Genomic DNA, 22805 nt, shown 5'->3' on the forward strand with positions numbered 1-22805 from the left:
CTGGGTCCCAGAATGCTGGCAGTGCCCGGAGAGGGGTGTGCAGAACGGCTCTGCCCCTTCCTGCCCCGGTCTGTCCTTCACGCACCCCCAGCGTCCTGAATGCTCAGTTCCCTGTGATGGCAAGAGCGGGTCGGGCTGGTTTCAAGCTCTGGATTCCCCCGAAGGGACGGACCTGGTGGCCGTGCAGACGGCCCCGCCGCCACCTTTCTTCTGTCCCTGATTCCTGCAAGTTGGGGTGGCCCCCTCGCCCCCCTGGCACACCTTTGCCTCCCGGAGCTGGGGGAGGTGGTTGGTCCACGGTGGTTCTTTCCCAGCGAGGGATCCGGGAGGACTTAGACTTTATCCCTTGACTTTTCTGTGTTTTCCGACGTTTCCTCTGGGGACCAGTGTTACGTTTGCAAACAGGATAAAAGTTATTCCTCGGAGGTGCAGGCGAGGACGGGAGCTGAGCGCCCCAGCTCTGTCTCTGAGTTCCCAATCTCCAGACCGCGGGCACCATCCTGGGTTCCCGCATATCCGCTCTCTCTCAGATGCTGCCCGTTTTCCCACTGGAGTCTCTTGGGGCATTTTGGGCACCGCTAAGCTTTGGGGTTTCTTTTAGGGCCGAGGTGCCCAGCTGGGGGCCCGAGAGAACCCTGGTCTCGTTTATCGGGGGGTGAGGAGCACCCTTGGGAGCCGGAGCAGATGGGCCGGGGAACGTTCCCACCCACCCGGCCCGGCTCTTCCCTGCAAAGCGTGCATCTCCGGGACCGGGCGTGCGAACGCCATCTTCTTGGCTGCTGGACTCTGTAGAGATGGGGACGCGGCCCGCACGGGGACTCCGCCACAGCCCGAATGCTGGTGGTGCTGGTGGATTTCGTCTTCGCGCTCGCAGCGCCTGGCCCTGTGGGGATCACTGTTTCTGTTTTTCTGGGTCTCTCGGGCTAAATGGACTCGTTGCTGCAGTTTTTGACAGCAGCCCCTGTTTGGAGAAATACTGTCAACAGTGGGTCCTTTCATGTCAGGAGTAATTTGTGGGCTGTTTTGATGGCTGTACCTTTAAAAAACTTTTTGGGGGGAGGCGCCTGGGTGGCTCAGCCGGTAAACATCTGACGCTTGATTTTGAGTCCGTAAACATCTGACGCTTGATTTTGAGTCCGTAAACATCTGACGCTTGATTTTGACTCCGCTCGATCTCACGGTTCGAAAGATAAGGCCTCACGAAGTTTGGGATTCTCTCTCCCTTTCTCTCTGCTCCCCCCCACCCCCGGCTTATGCTCTCTCTCTCCCCCTTTCTCAAAATAAATAAATAATAAAAACCCCAAACTTAAAAAAAATTTGATAGCCTTTCCCCTAACACCTGGAGACAGGAGAAAGCACTATTTCTTAAAATTTTTTGGTTTTTGCGTTTTTAAAAATTTAAATCCAGGTTAGTTAGCATATAGTGTAATAATGATTTCGGGAATAGAATTTAGTGACTCATTGCTTACCTGGGACACCCTGTGATCATCCCAGCAAGTGTCTCCTTAATGCCCAACCCCCCACCCTCCTCCCCTCCGGCAGCCCTCACTTTGTTGTCCGTATTTAAGAGTCTCTTATGGTTTGCCTCCCTCTCTGTTTTTATCTTTTTTTTTTTTAATCTTTATTTTTGAGAGAGAGAGTGTAGAAGCAGGGGAGGGGCAGTGAGAGAGGGAGACACAGAATCAGAAGCAGGTTCAGGCTCCGAGCTGTCAGCACAGAGCCCGACGCGGGGCTTGAACCCACAAACTGTGAGATCATGACCTGAGCCGAAGTCGGATGCTCAACCGACTGAGCCCCCAGGAGCCCCTGTTTTTATCTTAATTTTCCTTCCCTTCCCCTGGTGCACCTGTTCTGTTTCCTAAGTCCCACACATGAGTGAAATCCTATGGTATCTGTTTCTCTCACTGACTAACTGTGTTTAGCAGAATGCACTCCATCCAGCTCCACCCTCGGTGTTGCAAACGGCAGGATTTCGCTCTTTTTGATCGCCGAGCAATATTCCATTGTACAGACACACGGCATCTGCTTACCAGGAGGCGGCACTTTTGCAGAGAGAACTCTGCCCTTCCTCGGCTCCCTCTAGGCCTGTGGTTCTCAGAGTGGGGTTCCTGGGCCGGCAGCGTCACCCGGGGGGCTTGTCGGAGATGCAGTCTCTCAGCCCAGACCTCCTTCCCCAAAACTCCGGGAGAGGAGCCCCGTGGTCTGTGCCTTTACCGGCCCGCCAGGTGACGAGACGCGCCACAGCACTTTGAGCCCACCCTGCGGGATCCCCCTGCTTAGAGCATTCTAGAATTTCCCTTAGTGGATGAGGCTGGCGGGCCTCTTAGCAGAGTTCTTTCCCCTGCCTGCCCGCGTGATTTCCAAAGAGTCTCATTTCATCACCTCTCAAGTGCTGCCCATCTCTCCCCCAGCTCATGCGCTCCTCTCTTTCCCGAATGCGCTTTCCTGATGTTGGAGATTGGAGAGAGTTTATGGCGCCCGGAATTGCTGTGCCTTTTGCTCAGTGAGCTGCTGATGGGGGCTTGGCTGCACTGGAAGGAGCGGCCGGGCCCTCTGTGGCCCAGGCTCCCGATGGCCTTCCAGCAGGTTCCGGAAAGTGCCATGGTGGCTGCCTCTCGGGAGGGAGGATGGCTTATCCCTGTTTTCCAAAATAACCGCAGCGCGCTCCGGCGGTTCCCTGTGTCCTTGTGAAAAGCGACACTCCGTGATTTCGAGCATTATTTATAAACGTGAGGTCGCACCTTTTACTGGAAAGTCTTCTAAATGAGGATCAGCCGTGCCGAGCGGCTGAGGTTCACAAACACGGAGCTTCTCAGAAAACAAGTCGAAAAGGTGGTGTCTGAGTGGAAAATCCCACGTAGTGGGAAGAGAAGCTTCTGCACGGGCGAGCGGTGTGATTTTTCCACACGGAGAGATTGTGGGGGTCCTCCTGGGGGCCTGGTGAGAAGCCCGGTGCAGCACGGGCACAGAAGAAAATTCCAGATGTGGATCTGAGGGCTCAGGGCCGGCATTGGCTGTTTACCGGGCAATTCCTGTGGGCAGGAGAATGGAAGCCCGTTCAAACCAGCTTGTGGGGAAAAAGGGCATTTGTTAGAAGGGTATCAGGCAAGGCGTCTCTTAGAAGCCCCAGCTTATGGACCGGAAAGCAGGCGATGAGCTGGTTAGCCCGTTTCTGGGGCCTCGCGATGTCTTATGCCTCCTTGGTTCTCTGCGTTCGCTTTGCTTCATGCATATTTCTCTCTGCACACTTGCTTCGTTTCCTTAGCAGCCTTTTAGCAGAAACTGGCTGCTGACGGTCGAAGATACCCACCCACGTCCCGTTCTGTGCCATGTCCACTGGTCCAGAGAGTAGGCAGGTGGGTCTGCAAAGAAAGGGCTCTGGCTTCTTAGAGAAGGGCCTGGATTTGTGTAACAAATAGTTCCGTTTTGCAAAATGATGGTTTAGGATTCTGCTTGTGATTTTCATAGAGAGTTTGGGCAGTCTCTAGCTTTTTCGATTTCTTCCTTTGGAGGTCACGTTTAGAAGGCCTTTGCCAGCACAGGAAGGGAATATATTCTTCTAGTACTCTCATCAACTGGTTTTTTTCCCCTTAAAAATTTTTTTTAACGTTTATTTTCGGCAGAGAGAGAGCACGAGTGAGTGGGGGAGAGGCAGAGAAGGAGGGAGACAGAGAATGCGAAGCAGGCTCCAGGCTCCCGAGCTGTCAGCACAGAGCCCAGCTTGGGGCTCGAACTAACGAACCATGAGATCATGACCTGAGCCGGAGTTGGATGCTCAATGGACTGAGCCACCCAGGCACCACCCCCCCGCCCCAGCCCTTAAATTTTTTAATTCAGATAAAAGTTAATTTCAGAAACTGCGTGAGAAATGGATGTCCCTTAATCATCTTAATCTTTTTCCAGTCGTTGGCCTGGCGTTCTAACAGCATTTATTCACTGATGGAGCCGTTTACCGTTGCCCTGAAAAACACGGCCTGACCGTACGCTAACCTAGCCCACTTGGGTCGGTTTCTTGTTTTTCTTTTCTGCCTTTCTTCCAACTGATTCCTGCATCAACACGACCCTTTCTCATGGGAACTTACCATGCGCTTGGTGAAGCAGTCAGATGGGGCGCACTGGAAAAATACAGTCTTCTGACTTTGGTTTGGTTTTCAAGAATTAACCAGCGTGGGGTGTTTGGATGGCTCACTCGGTTAAGCGTCCAACTTTGGCTCAGGTCATGATCTCATAGTTCATGGGTTCGAGCCCTGCGTCGGGCTCTATGCTGACAGCCAGCTCAGAGCCTGGAGCCTGCTTCGGATTCTGTGTCTCCCTCTCTCTCTGACCGTCCCCTGCTCATGCTGTCTCTTTCTCAGAAATAAAGAAAAAAAAAAACATTAAAAAAACAAAAAAGAATTAACTAGCATCAAATGCTTCTTGTGTGTGTATTCTTCCAGCAATTTTCTGTGCCTGTACATTTTACTTAGGCCCTTTTTTTTTAACGTTTATTTCTTTGTTTTTGAAAGAGAAATGTGAGAGGGAGACAGAGGATCTGGAGGTGGGCTCCATGCCGACAGCAGACAGCCTGATGCGGGGCTTGAACCCATGAACCGCGAAGATCATGACCTGAGCCGAAGTTGGGCGCTCAACCGACTGAGCCCCCCAGGCGCCCCTACTGAGGCCCCTTCTGACGTGCATCTGAGAACCTTTTGTACGCTGCTGTACACTTTTGCACACTTAGCAGTGTGTTTTGGACACGCCCTGCACCCCCCCCCCCCATCTGCCTCATTCCCTGGAATTAAGTAGCGTTGTGCCCCGGGGCATTTCCAGCATGTCTCTAGTGTTTCCCTCCTCTAACAAAACATGCCCCCAAACGCCTCGTCATGCGGATTACCTCACAGCACCCCCGAAACTGCGGTCGGGTCAGAGGGTGTGTGCGTTCCGGCTTTTGATCGCTGTCGCCACACAGCCTTCCCAAGGCATCCCCAGCCTGTTTTTCCGGATCCTCGCTAACGAGGGGGTGTCAGTCTTGAAAGGTGTGACGCGTCCAGTGGGTGAGAAAAAGTGTGTCTTGCTGTCACCTCTGTTTGGGTCTCTCTGGTTCTGAGTGAGACGGGACGCCTTTTCCTCTTGGCCATCTGCCATCGCACTTCCGTCAGCCACCCGTGCGTTCGGTGCTCCTTTTAGATCGGACTGCTTGTGGTGTGTGTCATTCGTGCTGTGTGAAGGGGACTGGGGCTCTGTCCTCTCTCACTGGTCTTTCTTTGTCTTTCCATCCGTTTGTTCTTTTATCCATGCGCACGTGCGCGCGCGCGCGCACACACACACACACACACGCACGCTTTTTGAAAGGCAGCCTTTGGCCATGTGGCCAAACGGAGTTCTTACGTTTGCTCTGAGCTGAGTCTGCATTCATTCCCCCAACACCCACTGCGCACTCTACCCGGCGCCTGGGAGACGCGGTCCCTGCCCTCGGTACGTCCGGTGGGAGGGCTGAACTTGAAGGCAGGTGTTGTGGCTGAGGAAGGAGGAGGTCATCCGTGCCCCCCATCCAGGCTGTCAGCTCCCCGAGGGCAGGATGAAAGTGTGGGCTCCTGGAGCCCCTCCCCAGGCTCGGCACCTGCTCACAGTTCGTACACAGAAAGTCCAACTGGTGTGGACGGGGAGCTCACAGGCCCGTGGGGTCACTGGGACCCTCCCCGTGTCCGAACCAGGTGGCCCCGATCTGCCTTCCGCCCTGCTGCCGGCTCTGTCCCCGCCGAGCAGCCACTAGAACCTTCTCTTGGTGACATTTCTCTCTCGGCTTCCTTCACTGCATTGCTTTCTCTTCTCTGCTTCGTGGTCCCCTATTCTAGGAAAGACTCTAAAGAGTCAGCCGTGCCAAAGGGTTTGTGACGCTCTAATCTGTAAGTCTGTCCCTGGAGCTAAAATCAGTCACACAGCCTCCTTGTCAAAGCGGTGGCTCTCTGGGGGCCAGATGTTGTGAGCCTGGTAGTTTCAGAAGGTCGGGCTAATGATGATGGGCGTTTGGGGAGTCCCCTTAATTACCCTACATTCCTCCCATGCGTGTGGCTTCACACCTTGCCTGATCCTGACCCTCACGTTTTTTTTTTTTTAATTTTTTAATGGTTTATTTATTTCTGAGAGAGGGAGAGACAGTGTGAGCAGAGGAGGGTCAGAGAGAGAGGGAGACACAGAATCCGAAACAGGCTCCAGACTCTGAGCTGTCAGCACAGAGCCCAACGCGGGGCTCGAACCCATGAACCGTGAGATCATGACCCGAGCCAAAGTCGGACGCTTAACCAGCTGAGCCACCCAGGTGCCCCCTGACCCTCACATTTTATCTCATTTAAGTACCTTCCGGTCTGTGTCAGGTTCCTGCGATGGGTAACTATGGACTCTATCTCTTTCCCCTACGACCGGTTCATCACGGAGATTGCAGAATTTTCAGGTCTCAGGTCTGGGAATCTGTATTTCGACCAAGTGGTCCCGGTGACCGTGATCAGTCACAGGGTTTGGGAGACCGCTACCTGTGAGGAGGTCCCGGACCCCGAGGGTCCCGGCTTCGGTTTCGATACGCTTTCTTTCTCAGTACCCACCCCGTTCCGACGGGGGTCATGATATCTGTGAGCTGCCGTCATCTGTTGGCTCGTGACAAGACGCGTTTTCCTGCGTTGCCATCAGCCATCGTTTTATCCCTCAACCCCCAGGTCTCCACTAGAATTTCTCTGGCCTACTGCCAGTCCTTCTCTTCCAGGCCCTCTCTGTAGGCTGGAGCCAGCCACTGGCTCAGGCCACCGTCAGAAGGCCAGGGCGCTAAAGGGGCTGCTGCTTCATTGCAATGACATCAGCAGCCTCTGTTTGGTCCGTGAACCAGGTGTAGGGGCCCCTGCCCCGCCTGGATCGCAGGCCTCGCCCAAAGGATCCTTTGAGCTGCTGGGAAATGGTAGACCGCCGATAGTGCTGTTTCTCTGGCTAACTGAAGGACACCCCCTACAGCTCAGACCTGCCAAGGAAGACATTCTAGAACCTTCTTCTCCCTCGCATCAGAGAGGGGAGTCCTACCTTTGGGAGATGTGCTCTGGGAGGGCAGGAATGGGAATGAAAGCAGGGAGGAGGCTTTTGGGCTGGGGGGCTGGGAAGCAGAAGGAAGGAAGGAACAGAGAGGATTTTGTTCTATTAATATTATGTCGTTGTCGCCGTTAGGGGGCTGTGAGGGCTTCTCTGTGTCAGAGGCTGTGCTGAAGGCTGGATGTGGCCCACTGACTGCTCACCTGGCACCCCTGACTCCTGCAGTGTTATCCCCGCTTTGCAGCGAGGAAGCAGGCTGGGTGTCACGGCCATTCATTGCCAAGGGGCGGACTCAGGATTTGAACACCTGCCTGGGGGACACCACTGCCTGAGCTCCTAGAAGCCTCACAGCAACTCCGGGCTAAGGATGACGTTTTAAGCACCAGCAGCAGGTGCACCGTCCATTCCTTTCTTCTCCCGAATGGCAGAGTCCCGGGGTCACCCTGTCCTCAGAGCAAGGGGACTCTGTGCTCCGGGGAGCCACCCCGGGGGCCATCATGGTCCCATGCACACTCCCTGCAGCTCGTGGACACTGCAGACTGGGGGCCGTTAGCTAGCACCTCCCCACTTCCGCTTCCCATCTCCCCGGGCTCGATGCTTACCAGGCATTTCTGGCGGGAGCTCGGGTGGCCGACTCTGGGGCCCGGTGGCCCACGCCGCCCGAAAGTGACAGTCTGGCCCAGGCTCTGTAGCCCTCCCACGGGTGGTCAGACCTGGGTGGTGGATCCCACAGAACGCAGTTGTGCTGCTGACGTGCCCGCTGACGGCCGTTCGCAAAAGGCCTGTGCATGTTTCCGTTTGCCGACGGGCCGCCTGATCCGTCCCTGCTGCTGGGGACCCGAGCTGTATGGCAGAGTTGGGGGGAGGTGGGGAAGCCCCCGTGGGAGGCAGATCGGGACAAAGCTTCCCAAGCCAGAACCTCTTCCGTCAAGCTGTCTTTCCTGGGTGTCGCTAGATCATCCCGGAACTGCCTCTGTGCCCACAGCATCTGGTTCTAGAGCTGCGGGTAGGGGTCATTACCTGGGCACCCCTTCCCGAGTGAGACATTCCCCGGATGCCGCCGGCCCCTAGCTGATGGCGGTGGTGCTGGCCGCCCCGTCCTCTCCCGGATGGACCCTGCCCCTCAGCCTCAGAGGCTGAGCCCACATGTCCGCGTTGCAGATTCCGCAGGTGTACGGTGAGGCCCGAGCATCTGCATTTCTGGCCGGTTCTCGATGCTCATGCTGCTGGCCCAGGACCCCACTGTGAGAGCCTGGATGTCCGAGTCTGGCCCTGTGACTCCTGACTTCGGCCCTCCGCCTCCACCCCCACTTTTCAGCCACATCGTCTTCCTTGAAGCTCTTTGAAGATGCAAGATGTGTGCCTGCCTCCAAGCCTTTTCACTTGTGGTTCCCTCCACCTTCAGTTCTGTTCCCTCACACACATGCACGGCTTGTTCCTTTTCTGCGGCATTAGCCGGCTTCCAAGATGGCCCCCAACATGCCAGCTGCCTGTCACTCACGCCCCTCCGTGTCCCTTCCACATTCTGTCAGTGTTGGTCTGTGTGGGCAGTAGAATCTGGCCTTGGTGATGGAGGGTCACTTCTGTGTCTGGGTGATAAAAGGCATCGTGAGGGTCTCTCCCTGCTCTCTCAGACCACACACGTTGGGGGCAAGGAACTTTGGCCCGTCCACATGAGTGGATCCAGCCCCGCTCAAGCCTTCGGATGACGCAGCCCCAGCTGAGATCACACTGTAACCTCATGGGAGAGCCTGAGCCAGGACCGCCCCACTAAGCTCCTCCCGGATTCCTGACCCTCCGGAACAATATGATGTCATAAATGCTCATTGATTGGAGCTGCTGACTTTGGGGTAGATTCTGATGCAGCAACAGAAACTCACTCAACTACTTTCCAAACTTTACTCAAATGTGCATTCTCAGGGAAAACTTCCTTGGCTATTCTTCTAAATATGTATTTACTTATTTTTGAGAGAGAGCGAGGGAGACACGGAATTGGAAGCAGGCTCTAGGCTCTGAGCTGTCAGCACAGAGCCCGATGTGGGTCTCGAACTCCCAAACTGTGAGATCATGACTTGAGCTGAAGTTGGACGTTTAACCGACTGAGCCACCCCAGCGTCCCTTGGCTATTCTTCTAAAATTACATCCCTTTCTAATCCCCCTTCCCTGCTTTATTCTCTTTAGTAGGCACCGCCATCTAACATGCTATGTTTTACTTTCATATTTACCTTTCTTCTGGTGTGACTCCCTCCCTCCACCCCCATCAGAAAAATTTAACTTCTCATTCATGGAGAATGTTACATGTGGACATTAAAAAATAGAATAGCATCATAACTACCAGAATGCAAGCTGGGGGTGGAGGGTGTTTAACCAGTTATGTTTCCTGCAGTATCCGCAGGGCACAGAATACCACCAGATGCAGAGTAAGCCTGCAGGTATAGTGCTGGCATGTTCAATAATGCAATTTATTACATCAAATATTAACCATGTTATAAGTATTGCTAATATTTATGTGACATTAATAGGACAAACCCATTGATTTTCAGAATGATTGTCAAACAGGCGCCTGGGTGGCTCAGTCGGTTAAACGTCTGACTTTGGCTCAGGTCACGATCTCATGGTCCGTGGGTTCAAGCCCCGCGTTGGGCTCTGTGCGGACAGCTCAGAGCCTGGAGCCTGCTTCCGATTCTGTGTCTCCTTCTCTCTCTGCCCTTCCCTTCCTTGCACTCTGCCTCTGTCTCTCAAAAGTTAGTAAACATTTGAAAAAAAAAAAAAAAAGAATGATTCTCAGGTACAGAATGGTGCGCAGACTAAAACAGGACCCTTGTGCGGCAGCTCCTGGCACTGGGCTACGGGGCACTGGTGTAGCTGGCATGTGGTGGTCCTTGCTGGGAGACTGAGCCCCAACCCTGCTGCTTGTCAGTCGAGGCCTCAGTTTCTTCCCTTAGAAAGTGGAAATGATAGCATCCATTACATAGGTACTTGGGGACCATTAAAGGAGATGCCCAATGTGGAGGGGCTTGGGGTAGGCCAGGCACGAGTGGATGGGTCTTCAGAGAGTCGGTGGTTCACTTCCTGTGGAGGGTCTGTGGTTGGAAGTCAATTTCCATTTAATTTTAAGAAGGGGTTGGGAAAGCCCTGTAGCCAGAAGCCCCTTACTGGTGTGATTGCGAAGCCAAGGAGCCAGGAGATGCAGCCTCTGAGCTGTCAGCACAGAGCCCAATGTGAGGCTCGAACTCACGAACTGTGAAATCATGACCTGAGCTGAAGTCAGACGCTCAACAGCCTGAGCCATCCAGGTGCCCCAGAAGGAAGAATTTTTTTAAAGGGCAAAGAGGAGGGGACTGGAGGAATCTCCGAGGCCAGCCAGGACCCCAAAGGGCCCAATTCCCTCTTGAGCTGGTACCTGTGGTTATTTCACTTGGTTGCCACCGGGGGCAGCAGAGAGCCACCACCAGAGCCAGGCCAGTGGACCAGTGGGGAGCAGGTGACCGCTGGGATTGGACAGGGAGTAGGGGGTGGGGAGTCGGGGTGGGACCAGGTGGGACAGGGAGGGCGGGGCTTACACCTTCCCCAAAAGGCAAATCACCAGGACCAGTGGCGTCGATCCAGGGGGTCCTTGTGGCTTTCGCACTGGAAGCCAGTATTTCTAATGCAAGCAGGATGCAGTCTGAACAAGGACAATGAAGTCCATAAGCTTAAAGTTAGTAACTCCTGCCTCGCTTCCTGTTTTATTATTCGCATCAGTGTTGTTATTCTTGTAAGGAGGGGCCATCTGTGCTTTGAAACCCAGATTTGCGTCTCTGCCCTCCTTTTAACTAGACTGTCTCCGAAAGTTTTATTCTCCACGGCAGCCACTGTCATCCACCGACAGGGGAATTAAAATCTCCAGCTCGTAGCCTTGACGGGCCGGTTTGGTCCACCGTCAGTTGATCTGTGCGTGTGGCTTTTCTGGGGTTAGCGGAGGAAGTCCGAATTGCTGGGAAAAGTGTGTTTCTCGTGAATTGCATTCTCTCCAAGAACACGTCTCACTTCTCCAGGCTGACCTCGCCATGCTCCCTAGAGCTCCTGGGACCTGCATGGTGACCATGCTGGTGGTAGGAGTCGGGCTGTTTCTGGAATCATCTAAAGCCCGAGGGATGGATCCCCAGAGAATGCAGAAGAGCCTTAATCCAGGGCAACTCGGGCCCCAAACTGCCACTTGAGTTTTGCTTTGACGGGGTCGACGAGCCTGGTGCGCTGTAAATAGATTAGGGAATCTTTTATTGGAAAAAGCCTAGAAATGGCTTCCTCCCTGTGGGCAATCTGGTCATCTGGGGTGATGTTTCCCGCTGCCGGTGAGGTGACTCAGCCTCAGGGACTCTCCAGACATCCGCCAGGCCTGGCCTGTCCGTGTTCCTGCCTCAGACTTGGAGTGGCATTGGGTTTGGGGCTGGCCCAGAGCCGGCCAAGCGAGCATCCTTTAGAGAGTTATGGCGCCCAGATGGCGTTCGGCCGGACAGACGTGGCTCATAGGGGAATGATGGACTCCAGCTTCTGGGGGGCCTGTGAGTGACCCCGGCCAGCGAGCGCAGGCCTTCCGGTGAGTGGGGCTCTGACCGGAGGCCCACATCTGCCTGTGATCTCGGGGCTTCCTCCTGCAGACGCCTCAGCACATGACCTCACACGGCTTCTCTGCTCTCAGCACATTTTCTCTTGTTGCCGGAGTCTCTGCCTCTTGCGATCCCCTTCCCTGGAGAGCCCGGGCTGGGGCGGGAGGAACAAGACACAGAGACTTCTCAGCTAAAAAGCATCTTCAAATTAAGCTCTGCTTTGTTTCCCCCGATCTCGGTGGCGGTTTGCAGGTCCCAGAGGATGGAGGGGAGAGTCAAGTTCTCATGTCTGTTGCTGGCTCCTCTCCCTCCCCCCAAGACTGCCAATTCATACTTTTATTTATTTACTTCTCAGTAAGTTTCAGTCCCTGAGGGATCCTGTGTCCCATAGATGCAGTGACCTCAGCAGGAAGCTTGCTTTGCGTCTGGCCCGAAACGCCCCGCTACTGTCCCGATGCCCCGAGTCACCTCCCCCTGCCGCCCTCCGGTGTTCCCCTGTCTACCGCCAGGAGCCATTTGCCCGCCATGTTCTTTGGTCCGTGCGCATGCGCGTAGCTCTTGTCCGACTAGAACCCGAGTTTCACCTTGGGCATCACCAGCTTCAGTTTTAAGAGGAGCTGGTGCTCTGCGTAGAGGTGGCCCACTGACCTTGGAGCACAGCCGTCCAGGGGCTTGCCGCCCGGCTCCCAGCCGACTTTCACAAGCCCAGACGTGGCTGCTGGGTGCTCTCTGAAATCGGGTCTGTGGCGTCAGCCACCAAAGGCGTAAAGGCACTTTTCCCACCTGTTGGAAGAACAGAGCTGGCTGTCTCTGGAGACTGGAAGGTCACAGCACATAGGAACCTATGTCGTGCCGTCATGGTGTCCATCTTTCAATTTGCCCGTCTGTCCGGGCACATAGACCTGACTCTCAGGGAGATGACATAGGGGTCGAGGTCAAGGTCTGTGCTGCCTGAGAGGTGGGACAGAGTGCCGACTCCCTTGGAGGAGCTAGATGGAGTGTGTGCGCTGGGGTGTGTGGGTGTTGGGGGCTCTTAGGTCTGGTTCTCAGATGAACTTGAGACAGATTTAGGTGCAGGAGGTTCAGGAGCGGGTAGGGGAATACTCTTGGGAGCAGCCCCTGGGGAAGGGAAGGGAGCGGTAATGTAGTAAAGTCACAGGAAGGGCCCCTGGCCAGCCCCTGGGAACTCCGAGCTGTGTGGAATCGTCTGCCTCGGTGCAAGGGAATTGGTGGCCTTTTAACCCCCAACATCGGCCAGCCAGCACTCCGTGCCCCCCCCCCCCGCCCCGATCCCAGACGTGGCCTTGTGCACCCAAGAGGGACTTGAAAATAAATCTCAAGAGATACCGAAATGTTGACTTAGAGCTGTGCGATTATGGGTGCTGACTCCTCTGTGTATTTCTATGTCCTCAAATAGTACAGAGCGAGAAGCATTCTTTTTCTCGCCGGATAACTTTATGAGAAGTCTCTGCTCACAGCGGCGACGAGGCTCACGTCGCGTTCAGGCGGCCACCACGCGGCCGCGGTGTTAGCTTGACTCCTTGCTGGACACCCGGGGAGGGGGAAGGGGCCAGGCTGACGCAGTGGCTGGAATTCAGACCCGGCGTGGGCCTGGAGAGCCGGGAAGGACTTGGGGAATCACTCTCACTTGACGGAGGACCCATGTCTCTGCACAGACCCCAGGCCAGGGCTCCTTCCTCTGGCTTTGGGGTTTCAGGTGACAGTGGGCGCTTGGGAGAAACAGCCAGTGAGCGGCTGGGTCCCAGGGCACGGGACAGAAGTGGAGGCGCCTGGGTTGGCAGCCTTGGGGGATCGGTGGGGGCTGGGGGGGCCGAGAGGGACATTTCCAAGGGTCCCAGCGGAAGCGCCATCATCCTGGCAGGTGGGGAGGGGGATGGTGTGGGAGCGGAAGGCCAGCCCCCCCCCGCCCCCCCCGCCCCCCCCGGGCTGGGGCAGGATGGTGGCCGGCCGGGTCTCCTCTGCCATCTAGCTCTGCTGGGACCCTCCGGGGCTCTGCCCTGTGACAGTCTCAAAGTGATTGTGTTTCTTTCTTTGACCAGAGACCACCTGGGAACGCCCCAGCAGTTCTTCTGGGATTGCGGCCAGCCCTGGCCCTCACAGGAGCTCTCTGCCTCCAACAGGTACAGTCTACCCGCTATTTGGGGGCAACGGGGAGGGGCTGCACACCCCCCTTCACCGGAAAGGCCGGGACTGTGGGTGCTGGGGTCTGGAGCCCGGCTGGGGGGGGGAGGGCGCGGTCTGGAGGGCTCGGAGGACGGGCCGTCCCTGGCAGTGTGGGCAGCACGCCGGTGCCTCACCGTCGCTCCCGGTCAGCTGCTTAGGGAGAGAAGGCGGCCGGGTGAGGCGTGTGGCATCGGGCTCTAACCTGGCTGCGAGGGCGGGTACAGAGCTGCTCCACGCCGTTCCCGAGCCCACCACGGCGTAGAAGTTAAAGGGGGCAGCTTTTTACGGGGCAGCTTGCAAATAGAATGTTCTGGAAGGGACTTGGGATTCCTTGTCAGGGTCTGAGTTCTCTGTCTGCAGGGGGAATCAGGTGGAGGTGGGTGAGGCGGCCGGTCCTGTCGCAGGCGTCTTAGAAGTCGCAGCTTGTCAGACCGGGGCCGTGGGCACCTCGCGTCTCCGTGCCCAGCCTGCTTCTGCCCGGGTGTACGCATCGAGGGCCTGGAGGAGGGAGGTGGTGGCTCAGGTCCCCTCCAGCCTCCGGGGATTCTGACCCTCGATTCTCTCCTCCTCGGGGCGTGGGCACATCGACGCTCTGGGGCGGGAGGGAAGAGGCCTTCCCGGGAGGCGCTCGGGGCATCCGTGAGGCTTTGACACCTTCTTTTCTAAGTTCCGCACGGAACCTCGGATCAGAAGAAGGGAAGAGTGGCCTCGTCGGCATTTCTTCCCACGGGAGCACCAGGGTTTGTTTTTGGTTTTTTTCCCGTGTATTCTCTCGTTTGGTTTTGGAACAGGCGGCTTTCAGGAGGTTGGATTTGGTTGTGGGAGGGACACGGACTCGGCGGGGACACGAAGTTGCTTCCGAGCTTAGCCGTCCCCGCCCCCACACTCTGGGGCTGCTGACTTCCCCTCCTGGGGACCACTCAGGGCAGCAGTGACAGACTTTCAAACCTTTCCTTCAAAGAATATGCCGGATGCTATTCTCGGTGCTGGGGACTGCGCCACAGATGAGCCACGCCTGTGCGGTCCCCGCTCCCGGGACCCACATTCTAGTGGGGGGTTTGGGCAAATAAGCCCAAATGTGAAATGTGTTGGGCTGTTCCTGCATGTTCTTGTGCAAGGAGTGAAAGTGAGGGCCTTGGGGCAGTGTAGGACTGGAGAGTCACGAACGGCCCCAGTGAGGAGAAGATGGGTATGTGTGTGGGGTCGCAGTGATGTGTTCTGGGCCATGGACAGAGGTGCAAAGGTCCTGGGGCAGGGGTGACCTTGGCGTGTTTGAGAACACAGCGCAGGCCAGTGTGTGGCTGGAGGGTGGAGGATGAAGGGGAGAGCGGGAGGCGATGAGGGGAGGCCAGTCCGCAGGGGTGGAGCCTGCGACCGCTCCTCCCCTCCCCTGCCAAGCCAGAGGAAGGTGTCAGTTTCATTCTGAGTACTGTGGTTGGGGTTGAGGGTAAGAGTGAAATGCATTAGAGGCGTCTTCATGAGACATTGCCTTTTTTTTCTTTAAGTTGATTTTTTTTTTTTTGAGAGAGAGAGTGAGCACAAGTGGGGGAGGGGACAGAGAATTTCCCAAGCAGGCTCCGTACTGTCAGCGCAGAGCCCCACGCAGGGCTCAGACTCTGCAACCAGGAAATCATGACCAGAGCAGAAATCGAGAGTTAGACTCTCAACAGACTGAGCCCCCCAGGCGCCCAGAGACGCCGCCTCCTTGAAGCAGCCCGGCACTCCTTGGCTCTATCAGAATGGCTCTCGGTTAGCAGCGATGGGCGTTGGGGTGATTACGCGCACGGTGGGTGGGGAGGGCGAAGGCAGCGTGGAAACCTCAGCCACATTTGCTGACCACAAATATTCCATGTGGTCCCTTCTGCAGAAAAACATGGAAAAACAGGTCAGGATGAACACCAGTGGGAACCACAAATCAGCCCGGGCCACGGTGCTTTCTGGAGGCAGAAGCGTGAGGGCGGCCATGGGGCTCTTTACCTCTTGAGTTTTGGGAGCTTCTGGGGAAGGTTTGAACACTCACCTGTGGCCAGGGATTGGTTCGTTCTCAGTGCAGGTTCGTCGGATGCTGAAAGCTTAGCCAGCCAGGCTTCCCACGGGGAGCGAGGTCTGGGAAGCTGCCCAGTGCCCCCCCAAAAAATGGCATTCCGCTCTTTGAATGTTGGGTGTCACGTAGCGTCGGCACTGAGCGGGGGGCTTTTCCGGGTTTTCTGGGCGAGGTCCGCGCCAGTAGTGAAGTTTGAACCCAGACAGAAACCCCAAAAGCTCTATTCCGTAACTGCTGCGAATACTAAAGATGATCCTTGGGCTGGTCTGATATGCCGAGCGGAGGCAGGGATTTATGGAGAGAGAGAACGAGTCAGGGTGAGACGGAAAGAAAGTACCGGGTGAAAAATGAGGTTCTGGGAGGCTCGTGGATGCGTCACGGGGTGGATGGCTGAATCCATAGAGCAGCGTCGTCCAGGAAAACATTCTGCGGGAACAGAAATGTGTGTGATCGCCGCTGTCCGCTGCGGTCGCGCCAGGCATGTGGCTAACAGTTACTCGAAGTGCGTCCAGTGTTGCTGAAGAACTGAATTTTTGACTTGCTTTTACTCTATTTAATGTATGTGGGTTTTTTTAAATTTTGGAATATATTAAAAAAATGTTTTAACGTTTACTTATTTTTGAGAGAGACGGAGCATGAGCAGGGAAGGGGCAGAGAGAGAGAGGGAGACACAGAATCGGAAGCAGGCTCCAGGCTCCGAGCTGTCAGCACAGAGCCCGACGCGGGGCTTTAACCCACGAACGGTGAGATCATGACCTGAGCCGAAGTTGGACACTCAACCGACTGAGCCACCCAGGCGCCCCTATATTTTATTTAAATTTAATTGGTTAGAATTGAACAGCTACCTGTGACTCATGGTGACCTCATCAGCCAGAGTGTGGAGAGTGAATTCCCTTCGGAGCTTCTGGGCCTGGGACATGCACCGAGCTTTTGTTTGTGTTTCTCTTCTTTAAAAAAAATTTTTTTTTTTTAATTTGAGAGAGAGAGAGTGCAATCAGAGGGGAGAGGGGCAGAGGGAGAGAGAATCTTAAGCGGGCTCTATGCTCAGCACTGAGCCCATCATAGGGCTCGACCCCACCACCCTGGGATCATGACCTGAGCTGAAGTCAAGAGTCAGATGCTCAACCGACTGAGCCCCCCAGGGGCCCCTTGATTGTGTTTTTCTGAAGGTTGGAGGCAATCAGTCTTTTACTGACTTGCCCTGGTGGCGAAGGGGTAGGAGGGGGTGGGAGTCGTCGGGGAAGCCAGTTCAAATTCTGGCTTTGTCCAGCCTGGGAGGGATTGTCCTTAGGGGATGGGCCACCCTTCCAGTCCCTGGGGAAGCCAGATCAAAGGGGCATGAGCGAGCTCTCATGCGGATCAGGGAGGGTCTGCCTTGCGGAGTGGCCGTGCTTCCCCTGAGGGAAGCCCCTGAGCTTCCCCTGAGGAGGGGCTCACCCTCTCCCACACCCTCTCCAGACCAGGAAGCCCTAACCACTGGCCTCCCCTACGTCGTAGCCAAGCAGGGACCCCCCCATTCACTGCAGAATCAGCAGGTTTCCTAGAGAGGCTTCCGTGGCCCTCGGCGAGACCCCCCCATCGACCTCAAGGAAGGCGGTTAACACTTCCTGTTGGAAGGAGGCTCGCGTTTTGTTCCTGACTCCGTGATTTTGTCAGTTCAAGCCCCAGAGGGACCTTCCTGGAACCCGTCGAACCTTTGACGTCCTGGAGAATAGCCACAGGCTTCCAGCCCCTTCCAGCCCCAGGGACAGATGTGTTTTGGGTTCTGTTTTGGGGGATACGGTTTTCATTTCTGACGATCGTTGAAGACAGTGAGTGCCAGCTGGGCAGACAGATGCTTCTAGACCAGAAGGCTGTCGGGTAAAACTGCTCCCCTAAACAGAGCCTGGTAGACGCAACCTCCCTCCACCACACAGGGTGCGGCGAGGGCGTGAGGCAGGGGTTGCACCCGGGGTGCCTTCAGAGGTTCTGAGCTCAAAACCGGCCCCCGTGTTTGCCTCGGTTCGCCTGCCCTCACTACCTGCCGCCTTACAGCCACAGCTGTTCCCAAAGTGGGTTCCGTGGTAGTCTTGCTTCACTGCCCGGAACGGGCTCTGCATCCACATGCGTGTGGGAGCACCACACACCATTGCTTTGCTTGAGGTCCCCGGAGCTCATCAGCATCCAGGAATACTCGTCAGGGCCTCACGGACGGGGGAGATTTCTCCAGATGGAAGGTCTGTGCAAACCCCGCGTTGAGAAAGTCCGTCGGTGCCATTGATTTTTCTCCCCCAACAGCGTTTGGTCGCTTAATGTCTCCATGTCACGTTGCAGCAATTCTCTCAATGTTTCTGACTCTTTGGTTACAAGTATATATGTTATGGTGATTTGCTTTGTGATCAGTGATCTTTGATGTTACTCGTGTGATTGTGTTTGGGGCACCGTAAGCCGTGTGCGTATGGGACCTTGAACTTCACTGACAAATGTTGTGTGTGTTCTGACTGTTCCAACTGGCCATCCCCGCGTCTCTCCTGCTTCTCAGGCCTCCGTCTTCCCTGAGACACAGCAGTGTTGAAACGAGGCCAGTTGAAAACCCTACAACGGCCTGTTAAGTGTTCAAGGGGAAGGAAGAGTCGAATGTCTCTCGTTGTAAATCAAACGCTAGAAATGATTGAATTCCATAAGGAAAACATGTTGAAAGCTGAAACAGGCCAAAACTTCCACCAAAGTTGGCCAAGTGGTGAGTGCCAAGGAGAAGTTCTTGAAGGAAATGGAAAGTGCTTCTCCAGCGAACACACGAAGGATGAAAAAGAGAAACAGCCTTATTGCTGACGTGGAGAAGGTTTGGGTGGTCTGGACGGAAGGTCAGACCGGCCCCAACATTCCCTGTGGCCAAAGCCTAATCCAGGGCAAGGCTCTAACTCCCTTCAAGTCCGTGAAGGCTGAGAGAGGAGGGGAAGCTGCGGAGAGACGTCTGAGGCCAGCAGGGGTTGGTCAGGAGGCTTAAGGAAAGACGCCACCTCCATAACGTCAGAGTGCAAGGTCAAGCAGCAAGTGCTGATGTAGAAGCTGCAGCAGGTTCTCCAGAGGACTGATTCAAAAGAATTCATGAAGGTGGCTCCACTAAGCAACAAAACAGCGTTCTGTCTGAAGAAGACGCCATCTGGAACTTTCAGAGCTGGAGAAGAGAAGTTGGTGCCTGACTTCAAAGCTTCAAAAAACAGGCTGACTCTCTCCTTAGGGGCTAATGCGGCTGGTGACTTCAAGGTGAAGCCAATGCCCGTTGGCCATTCCAGAAATCCTAGGGCCCTTCGGGACAATGCTAACTCTACTCTTGTCTGGCCTCTCTCGGTGGGACAGTATAGCCTGTGTGACCGCACATCTGTTTACAACCTGGTTTACTGAGTATTTTACTGTTGAGACCCACTGCTGAGGGAAAAAAAGGATTCTTTTCAAAATATTACTATTCATTGACAATACACCTATTCGCCTGAGAGCTCTGATGGAGATGGACAGTGAGACGCATGTTGTTTTCAGGCCCACTGATGCAACATCTACTTTGCAGCCCATGGGTCAGGGAGCCATTTTGACTTCCAAGTCTTATTTAAAAGATACGTTTTGGGAGGTTCTAGCTGCCATAGGTAGTGATTCCTCCAATGGATCTGGGCAGAGTAAATTGAAAACCTTCCAGAAAGAATCCACCATTCTAAGTGCCGTTAAGAACATTCATGATTCATGGAAAGAGGTCAAAATATCAATATGAACAGGAGTTTGGAGGAAGTTGATTCCAACCTTCCTGAAGGACATTGAGGGGTTCAAGACTTGTGCGGAGGAAGTCACTGCAGATGTGGTGGAAACGAGAGAGCTAGAATCTGAAGTGGGGCCCAAAGATGGGGCCGAATGGCTACCATCTCATGATGAAACTTCATTGGCTAAGGAGTTGCTTCTCATGGATGAGCCAAGGAAGTAGTTTCTTGAGATGAAATCCCGTCCTGGTGAAGATGCTGTGAAGATAAGATGGCATGGCAACAAAGGATTGAGAATATTCCATGAACTTAGCTGATAAGGCAGCCGGGTTAGAGAGGACTGACTCTGCTTTTGAGAAGTTCTTCAGCGGTGCCTGGGAGGTGCAGTCGGTTAAGCGTCCGACTTCGGCTCAGGTCATGATCTCACGGTTCATGGGTTCAAGCCCCGCGTCGGGCTCTGTGCTGACAGCTAGTTCAGAGCCTGGAGGCTGTTTTAGATTCTGTGTCTCCCTCTCTCTCTGACCCCCCTCCCCGCCCCCGCTCATGCACACTCTCTCTCGTGCTCTCTCTCTCTCTCTCTCTCAGAAATAAATAAAACATTGAAAAAAAAAATTTTAAAGTTCTTCTGTGGGTCAGATGCTCGCAAACAGCATCACCTGCTACAGACAGATTGTTCATGAAAAGAAAGAGTCCATTGAGGTAGCAAACTTTACAGTTGTCTTATGCTAAGAAATTGCCACCGTCCCCCCAGCCACCACCCTGACCAGTCCGTGGCCATCAACACTGAGGGAAAGAGCTTCCACCAGCACAAAGCTGAGGATTCGCTGAGAGCTCAGATGATGGCTAATGTTTCTTAGCAAGAAAGTAATTTAAAAATATTTTTTAATGTTACTTATTTTTGAGAGAGAGAGAGAGAGTGAGTGGGGGAGGGAAGAGGGAAAGAAGGGAGTCACAGAACCCGAAGCAGCTCCAGGCTCCGAGCTGTTAGCACACAGAGCCCGACTCGAGGCCCAGACTCAACGAACCTCAAGATCATGACCTGAGCTGACCTCAGATGCTTCACTGACTGAGCCACCCAGGCGCTCCGCCATAAAATATTTTTAAATTAAGTATGTACAGTGTGGTTTTCTTAGACATAATGCTCTTGTGCACTCAATAGAGTAGGGTGTAAATATAAATTTCATGTGCATCTGAAAAACGAAAACATGCGTTTGACCCGTGTTACGGTGACATGTGGTTATTGTGATGGTTTGGAACCCAACCTGCAGTATGTCTGAGGTGTGCCTGTATTTAAACAGGCCTCCAGTCATGAAGCAGTGAACACTGGGGGCCACTTGTCCTAAAACTCTTTGGACTGTGAGACCCTACGGTTTCCTTCCACTGCTTTATATTTAGAACAAACACGCCGCAGAACTGGTGTCGCGTATTGCGGGCCTGGGGAAACGCTGTGTTCCGCCATGTTGACCCTGGGAGGGGGGTCAAGAGGGGTGGGTGTCAGGCATAGGACCTCGGGGCTCTTGGGTTCCTTATGCTTGGAAGAAGTTAGGTGTTTGTTCCAGAAAGAAGGGAGGTTAGAAGGGGCGCTGTCCAGGGTTGATTTTCTCCTTTGAAAGGGTTAAGTCTACTCTTTGGGGTCCCGTAGGGAACCGCGGGGGCCACGGGAGGAAACCATCTCTGCTGGGATTGGAGCTGGAGGGGAAGCAGAGCTACCGGCCCTGTGGATTCTGGGCAACAGATGTTGCTGACTCTTCTCTCTTGCTTGTCCTCCCTCCACAACTCTGGCTCTCCTTTCCGTTTTTACCCGCTTCATCTCCCCTGCCCCTGAAGGCCTTCTTCTTTCCCTTTCCACCCAGACACCTGTCCCCTTTTCTCATCATGCATCTCTCAAGACCCCTTCTCTTTGTCTGTTTAACTGCCCACAGCAAGGGATGAAATGTGTGCATGTGTGCATTTATATTTGTGGTGGAAGTTATGAAAGTTACTACGTAAGAGCTTTCTGTTCCCTTTTTCTTCTCTTAAAAACAGCTGAAATGGGCATTTCACTTTGTTTCTTCTATCCCCGGAATGCATTCTGTTCCTTCTGGTTAGGAGTGATCATTGACCAATTTTATTTTATTCCACCCACTCCCCCTGCCACCCGGAGGCTGGAGGCCTCAAAAGCACCCACGTCTGGCCTCTAACCCTTGGTAAGCTGAGAGCCCAGAGGACTGGGAATAATCAGGAACCTTCGTGGGGAAGCCAGAGCCGTTCAGATATCCACCGAGCGCTTTTCTGAGTGTGCCTGGGACTGGTGGACTGAAACCCGGCAAGACCAGATCAGGGCAGAGCTGCCGGATGGAGAGAAATGGTTGGATGGAAAATTATTTTTTCTTTCCCAGTAATTGTTTTGACACGGGGAGTAATTAGCCAGCAGCTGACAGCTCAGAACCGAAGTGAGAACAAGAGAATGGATTAGGGGCACAGTGCCCCTGCGTTAGGCAGTTCCTGACTGGCAGGAGTGTGGCGGGCGGGGCGCCTGGCGGATGCTGGAAGCGGAAGACAGACAGGCGTGTCCTGAGGGCACACTTTTAGGTGCAGTGAGGGGGCTGGGTGGGGGTCAGAAGGGCAGCCCCTGCCCTCCAGGAGCGAGGGACAGCCTTGGCATAGAGGGACCCAACATCATCAGAGCTGGTAACTGGTTCCAGGCTAAGACCTGCTCAGGTAAGAATATACGTAGTTCGTGTTCGTAGTCAAACTGAACTGTGGTTCAGCTCTTTTGTTGTCTTTGGTAGATCTGAGGGTCAGGGTAATGCTGTCTTTGTTTAATAACTTGCAAAATTTGCCCTGTGTTTCCAAACCTGGCTATAGCTTATGTCTAGGTTTTTCTTTGTTGAGCGTTTGAGTGCATTTGCCTGTAAAACCATCTGGGTCCAGTGCCTTTTGGAGGGAGGTTGTTTTTCAAAGGTTTTACTCATTTTGGTGTTTCTAGGGTCCTTTGAAACCATTTTTGATCATTTTGATCTCATGGAAGGTCATGTAAATATTATTATTAGCGCATAATTACAAATTATATGCTCTTGGATTTATAAAAAAAAATCTTTTACAAGATCTGCTTATGTTTTCTTTCTAATTCCACACTCTGAGCATTCGTGCACTCTCTCTGTCTCAAATTAGATGAGTTGACCTGTTTTTTTATTGTTGAGATTCCTCCCCCGGCTGCACACAAAGAGAACT

General features: G+C 54.2%; 1 protein-coding gene across 2 annotated transcripts in view; it reads left to right on the forward strand.

Moving 5' to 3' along the window:
• Positions 1-22805, forward strand: part of GAS7 (growth arrest specific 7) — a 214714-nt gene that overhangs the window by 132414 nt on the left and 59495 nt on the right. For both annotated transcript variants that reach the window (XM_039231485.1, XM_039231486.1), the window contains exon 3: positions 13700-13780. In XM_039231485.1, the coding sequence (XP_039087416.1) occupies positions 13700-13780 (81 nt within the window). The remainder of the gene's footprint in view (positions 1-13699; positions 13781-22805) is intronic.

This window comes from Hyaena hyaena, unplaced genomic scaffold (assembly GCF_003009895.1).
Source record: "Hyaena hyaena isolate Hyena2069 unplaced genomic scaffold, ASM300989v1 scaffold_58, whole genome shotgun sequence".
Classification (NCBI taxonomy): domain Eukaryota; kingdom Metazoa; phylum Chordata; class Mammalia; order Carnivora; family Hyaenidae; genus Hyaena; species Hyaena hyaena.